Source organism: Pteropus alecto, unplaced genomic scaffold (genome assembly GCF_000325575.1).
Source record: "Pteropus alecto unplaced genomic scaffold, ASM32557v1 scaffold80, whole genome shotgun sequence".
NCBI lineage: Eukaryota > Metazoa > Chordata > Mammalia > Chiroptera > Pteropodidae > Pteropus > Pteropus alecto.
The window spans coordinates 747,929-754,513 of NW_006430460.1; the positions used below are offsets into that span (position 1 = coordinate 747,929).

Genomic DNA, 6,585 nt, shown 5'->3' on the forward strand with positions numbered 1-6,585 from the left:
CGTGCTCCTCCGGGACAACCTGCGCCGCTCCGGCCACCAGCCTCCGCTCCGCCCTTCCCCCCTGCCCCCCAGCTAGGCCGCGTCCTGCACCCTGATGTGCCGCCCCCACTCCTCCTGGACCTCCAGCAATTGGTCCGTGGTCCCCTTCTGGTCCCCAAAGTGATGGGGGGCGGCGGAAAGGGGAAGCGAAAGGACCTTGCTCTGCTGCTCCCTGTTGCCATCTGCTGTGAAAACCAGCAACTCAACTCTGAACACGGTTGGCACCAGGTCTCCACTTGGGTGAAGGTGTTTCTTACTTGGCTCAACTAATTTACTTAAGGTTCGTTTTTAATGGAATTCGGCCAATCGCTTAGGCCTGGAATTTGGCTTTCGAAAGAAGTATGTGTGTGAATGTAATTTCGTACAAATGTAACCAAGCGTTCACCAGAATGGAAAAGGAAGGGCGTCATTTCAAAACGCCTGATAAAAATGAATTAAGTCGGAATGCGAGCAGAGGAGCGTCCTGCCGAAACCATGCGGCTGTCGGGGGTCTCCCTGGCAGGGCACTGGCCCCCTTAGATCTGTGGTGGACTGACGAGGAAAGGATCACAGACCGAGGACTACAAACCCCACTAACCCCACTAACAAGTCTGCACCCCGGGCCCCCACTCACCTCTGCCTTAGGAAGCTGGCAGGACCAGGTGCTGGCTCATCACCCACCTGAGCTTAGGCCACCACCTCCCTCAGGTCCTGTCCGTTTTCCTTCGTACTTGGTCACATTTTTCAGATGCCCACTCTGTGCCCGGGACTGTGCTAAGCTCTCTAGGAACACCGGTATCTCCCACGTGGACACACAGCATTCACCCACTTGCTAAATATCGAGAAGGCACTGAGGTGCCCGTGCCAGGACCTGAGGAGGGGGCGGGGGGGCGGGGGGACACCAGCAAGATGTGGGGGAGCTAGAGAAGCAAACGCTGAATAAACGTTTGTTGGCTTGAGCCCTATAGACACAAGTGCCATTAGGGGTTAACCTCAAATACACCAGGACAGTATTGTCATTTGTCCATGTAGCAGCTGCTGTGAGTTTTGTTTGTTTGTTTTTCTTAAAGAAGGAAGTCTGGAGACAATGGGTTTTCTCTCTCCGGTTTATATTGACTTCTTAAAACTGAGAACGAAATATCGTGCACGTTGTCTACTTCACATGAATGAAAAGGTTTCCATTTTGTCCCATTCAGCCAAGGTTTGTGGCCACACGGCAATGCTGTTGGTGGGTAGGAGAGGGGAAAGAAACGTAGGAATCCTTCCTTTCACTTTTTAGTGAGGCTTTTCAAATTCGTGGCTGACTGTACTGATCCCTTTTATCCTTCTAAAACGTACCTGCCTGGTTCAGAGTTCTAGCAGGCTCTCGATTTCCAAAGCTGTTTGCCTTTCTTCCAAGAAAATATGCCTCGCATCGTTCAGATAGTAAACACTAAAGCAAGGTGGGTTCAGATAGACACAGATGCCCAACAATTAAACAGCTAGCTTGCCAAGCGTGCTCAAATACCTGCTCCACGTTTGGTAACCAGCAACTCCGGCGCCTGATCAACATTTTCATCGAAATTCATCGTGTCAGGGAATTGCCGTGTGCCGGGGCCTGCAGACAGCAGAGAGCACACACTCTGTTTAATAAACTCGCCCTGGCGTTTCTCCCTTCCACACAGACATAGATAAATGGCACGTTACAAAGCTCCATAACTCACATTCTAAAAAGGATTACCTTTCACCGACTCCGGTCCTGTGATTAATGGACTTGCTGGGAGTTCTCTCTCCCTACCACGAGTCCAGAGTCTCCTGGAACAGAGGTGCCGGTGAGGACACGAACAGGTGCAGGCGGCTCCTCGGATGCAGCCAGAACCCACCATCCCGTCGGGGCGGCAGCAACGTTGCTTTTTACAGCACGGGTGGGTGGGGACACCTGGGAGCTCGCCAAGGGAAAGACAGATCTGTCACAGCCGTGGGAATCTGTCAGAAAGGCGGAAGGGCCTTTTGTGCAGGACCTTGAAGGAGACCCAGGAGGGTCCTGGGCCGCGAGGAGGAAGACCTCTGGGGCAGAGGCACCGCACGCAGTGGAGTGGGGACTTGGAGAAAGTGGCACAGGGGGCTCACCCAGCCCCTCCTGGCCTGCTGCCTCTCTGGTGTGCCTTGTAAGAGGCTTCCTGGGAATCCAGCCTGACCAAGGGACAGATTCCAACTCCCCACTCCCCGGGGCCCCTCACACAGGAGTGGCCGTAGGAATCACAAGTGACCCCAGGGATCACTTTCCAAACCTAAAATCAGGTCGAGGGGCAGTTGGGACTAGATACCGGGTCTCTAGGGCTTAGGGTCATCGTGAGCATCACGCCCCCGATTTAACCCCCTGCTGACCGCACCCCACCCCCAGAATCAAGGGGAGCAGCCAGTCAGGGCTCCTGGTGTCCTAACCTTTCGGAAAGCAAGAGGACCTTTGCCCGCCGTGGGAGGAGAGACAGGAAGAGAAGAGACCTAGCGAAACCTTCGTCAGGGTCCATGCGGTGGCCGCAGCTCCCCCCACCCCGCCCCTGCAGCAGGGCGCAGGAGGAACTCCCATGACATATATAAGGTGGCCTCCCCAATGCCCTCGAGGGCCTGGTCTCTCCGAGATCGCAGAGCCGTCCGCAAAGGACAGGCGAAACCCACGCTGTCCAGCCAGACCTTCGCCCAGGATTTTACCGGCAGAGGTTTAACCACAGGATTCTTCCAGACTCGGCCAGCAATGAGATCCAGGAACCACAACCAGGCGGGCCGTCCGGGCAGGTCCCAGGATAAGGCCAGAAACGCAAAGCCACCGCCGCTCGACTCTGTTCTTTCGAAGACAGAGTGGTGCGGAGGCTTCTCTGTGAAAGCGAGCTATCTCCCAGGAACGCCCGATGAGACACAGATTGTCCCCTTGGCTGTCCTGTTCTCCTTTCTAGAATCACATATCCTCCCGTTCTCAGTAAAGATTGCCGTTAAGAATCGCTGCTCACAGATGTATCAACAGGAGCACCAGGAAGTGTCACTGAGAACAGGAGCCGTGGGCCCCGCCCACACGAGACGTGTCCGCGTTTTGCTGCCGGGGCGAAGGAGTAGCTGTTCGTTCATTTGACAGCAGCCGCTCTCTGATGTAGGGTCTCGGTCCACACGCTCAACAAAATGAGGAAACGTTTTCCGTTTCTCCGTCGATGCACAGGTCAGAGAGTTAAGTGCAGGCGCGAGGCCCTCACGTGACCTACTGAGGCTGGGATGAGAGATGCATTTTCCTGGGGAGATCAGAGTCTAGCGGAGAGAACCAAGACGTGCCTCGATACGGTGAGTCCCCTAGGTGGCACAGGAAGGACGTGTCACTGATGGGGACACATCCCCCTGGGGGCCTGGAGAAGGGCTCGCACGCGGGGCAGTGAACTGGGCCTTCAGGAGCAGGCGGACGGGGGACGGGGGAGGTGGCAAGCAGTGCCCTGGACGTCGGGAGCTGTGAGGTCACAGACCGATGCATTCAGTTGACATGAACTAGGCCACTGGACAGGCCTGGCTGCCATGCTCAGAAGAATGGTCCTCGGTTGAGTATGGCCATGAGGACAGTGGACAGGCGGGAAAGATGTCAGCAGGCGATGACGGTCCACTACGAGACTGTAGCTCGTAAGTCCTGTCTTGTGTTTACTTCTGCAACCCCCCCGGGCACCGATTTATAGAATGAGCTATGTATGCTGTGAGAAAATTGACTCAGTGGTATGTTCTGGATAGGTGGGAGAGAAGAAGGAAAAGAAGAAAGACTGTTTTGAGAAAAACCACGAGGAAAGGAGACAGGGAAAGATGAGCCGAACACATCGCTATTATTCCCGCCCTGAGGATGGGTAAACTGAGTCTCAGGCACGTCAAGTACCGATAGCCGGATATCTGCCTTTCGCAGCAGCTTCTTTGCACGAAACCACGCTCTGTCACGATGGCAGAGGCGGCAGGAATGGAGGGGAAGGCCCCACAGAGGTCAGCTGGGTGGTGCCTGTGGGGGCGACACCTGCTGGAGCAGAGAGCGAGGCTGCAGAAGACAGATGAAGCAGTTCACCGACATGGAGACGCGGCAGGGGAGCGAGTTTATGGAGAAAAACCAAAGACTATCACCATCGCCGTTGTCCCAGTGAGAGCCAGACCCTCGCAACAGTGATGGGTTCGTAGCCACGGCTCACATTTCAGAAGCTCCTCGTGCGTACTCCTGTGTGCTTCACGCGCGTGATTTCTCGTTAAATAACATTTGCTTTAACTCTCGAAACTGCTTTATGCCAATTTTAGAGAGGTCAAGGAGGGCGCCTGAGGACAGCACCTCTCAACAGTGGGGTCCCGAGTCCCAGAGGTTCCCAAGACTCTTGCAGATGGCCCGGCTCACAAGCTCAGAACTTTTTATGACAAGTACGGAAATGGCATTTGCTTTGTGCCTCTGTGGTGAATTTCCGCCATGGATGACAAGTGGAGTTGCCTCGCACTGATTGAGGCGGTGACAGCAGGCTCCCCGTGGTGGCACCACCGCCAACAAAGTCAAGGTTACTTCAGGGGATGCTCATGGAAGCAGTGCGTGCAAATCACTCGTTTTACTGAATCATGCCCCGGAGCGTGCATCTTTTTCAAATTGCGTGTGGCAAACCGAGGTATAGCACAAAAGGACTTCCTCTGTGTAGCAAACCGTGATGTCTCAAGACACCACGCTGGTGTGAGTGCTTGAGTTGCAACCTGAACGAGCTGGGTTTTGTTTTTTGTTTTTTGTTTTTTGTTTTTTTTCCCACAGAACACCATGTTTAGTTGACAGAAACGCTGGCAGACAAACTATGGTTATTCAGCATTAAGACCGGGCCAATAGTTTCTCAGAAATAAACAGCGAACCCATCACTTCAAGGAAAACGACTGACGTGATGTGTTGCTAACAATAAAATTCAAGCTTTCGCGTGAAAATTGAATTTTGGAAAACTCCTATCTGCCGCCGTAAGCCCAAAAGCTTCCCAATCCTTGACAGCTTTTCGACGAGATCGACGGCGGTGTTGACAAATGCTTTTTTTTTAGTTTGTATAACAAAATGAGTCCACATTTGAAAGAATTACATACTTTTGTGAAACGATATGTGTGATATATGTGACCTATGTGTGATGTTACAGGATCATGATTGGGTTAAGAGAAAAGTTCCGTTCGCAGTGCGAGAAAGACCAACGGATGTTTACGTAACACAGTACGAAAGTTTGCTGATCTGGCTTCAGATGCCACCTTACAGCTCACCTTGAAGAAACACCGTCCCCTCCGTCCCATAATGCCCCATCTCCTGCTCCCTAAAGACGCAAGGCACCAGGAGACAGAGACGAGGTTGAGCACGTAGCCTTCGAGGACTCACAAAATATCTGGAAAGAAAAGACGAAACTGCAGGTGACGTCACCTTACCCTGCACAGCGCTTTACCACACAAATAATTCTTGAACGGGGTCGTCAGGGGAGCGATCCCGGAGACTCCGACAGCTTTGAGTGGTCTGGGAAGAAAGAAAACCCTGGTTTGGATCATGGAGGTCGGTTTCGGGAAGAAGGCGAGATCTGAGTAGAGGGCGTAACATGAGGGAAGGACCCAAACTGGTAGACATGGAAAAAAAATAAATAAATGAAGACACCAAGTCGGCGAGGTCCGAGGGATAGCTGTGGAAGGTGGACAGACCAGTGTGGCTGCAGGTAGTCATGTCGGAAAAGGTATTGTCACAAAGATGACATCGGGCTGGGAAGACAGGACAGGAGCCAGCCAGGAGTGGGGCACTGGACCCGGTGAGGCCTCGGGTCCCTGGGAGGAGAGGGCAGAGCCGGCCAGGAAAGGAGGCCACGGGGCCTTGGGGGCTTCTCACTCGTGGACAAGAGAACTGTCGGGCTTGGAGATACAGACACCATCGTTTCCGTTGAAGAAGCTGGAACCGAAATATGATTTATGCCTCTTTTTTTTCTAACAATGTATTTCCTTTATAGTCCCCCCAACCCCGAATTTCAACAACAGTAAAATAGCCGTGGTGTGATAACGCCTCGCACAGATGAAAAATACGATTTGCAGAAGTAGCATCTTAGGAGCTTCAGGTGAAGCAGATGTTGGCGTCATCTTGCTTACCTTCGGTCATCACGGTCTTTGGCTTGTGACAGCGAGTGAGGCCGGTGCTGGTGTTTCCCTGCTTTGTACACTGACATCTGCTTTCGGAGGGACAGAAGACGGGAAAGAAGGACCCCCCAGACCTCGAGAAGCGTGTTACACCCGTGCTCAGGAAATCACCCGGGCGTTGGTTAAGAATAAGGAGTCATGAAAGTGGGCAGCGGGGTAACGAGAGAGACTCTCTGCGTGCGAGGCGTTCGTAGCATCTCCGGGCGATGGGAATCCACATCTTCCTTCTGTGATGCCTGCAAGGTTACATCCTCGCTTCTGTTTAAGTGTTTGAGGTTAAATCCCAGCCTGCAGAATGCTAGAACAGCGTAAGGAAGTCGAGGCCGACGGCTGAAGCCTTGAGTGGCAGGCTCACCAAGTGGCACTTTCTCCCACAGCCAGTGGGGCCCCGCTATGTGGCTGAGA

General features: G+C 53.3%; 1 protein-coding gene across 5 annotated transcripts in view; it reads right to left on the reverse strand.

The window, feature by feature from the left end:
- B3GLCT (beta 3-glucosyltransferase) overlaps positions 1–6,585 on the reverse strand; it is a 76,936-nt gene that overhangs the window by 64,012 nt on the left and 6,339 nt on the right. Inside the window, exons 3-5 of one of the 5 annotated variants that reach the window (XM_025046885.1) lie at positions 5,434–5,518; positions 1,739–1,812; positions 1,526–1,615 (exon numbers count right to left, since the gene is read on the reverse strand). In XM_025046885.1, the coding sequence (XP_024902653.1) occupies positions 1,526–1,586 (61 nt within the window). In that variant the 5' untranslated portion in view covers positions 1,587–1,615; positions 1,739–1,812; positions 5,434–5,518. Of the gene's footprint in view, positions 1–1,525; positions 1,616–1,738; positions 4,153–5,274; positions 5,320–5,433; positions 5,519–6,585 lie in introns of those variants that run through there. The other 4 variants (XM_015590277.2, XM_015590274.2, XM_015590264.2 and 1 more) reach the window with 4 other exon arrangements.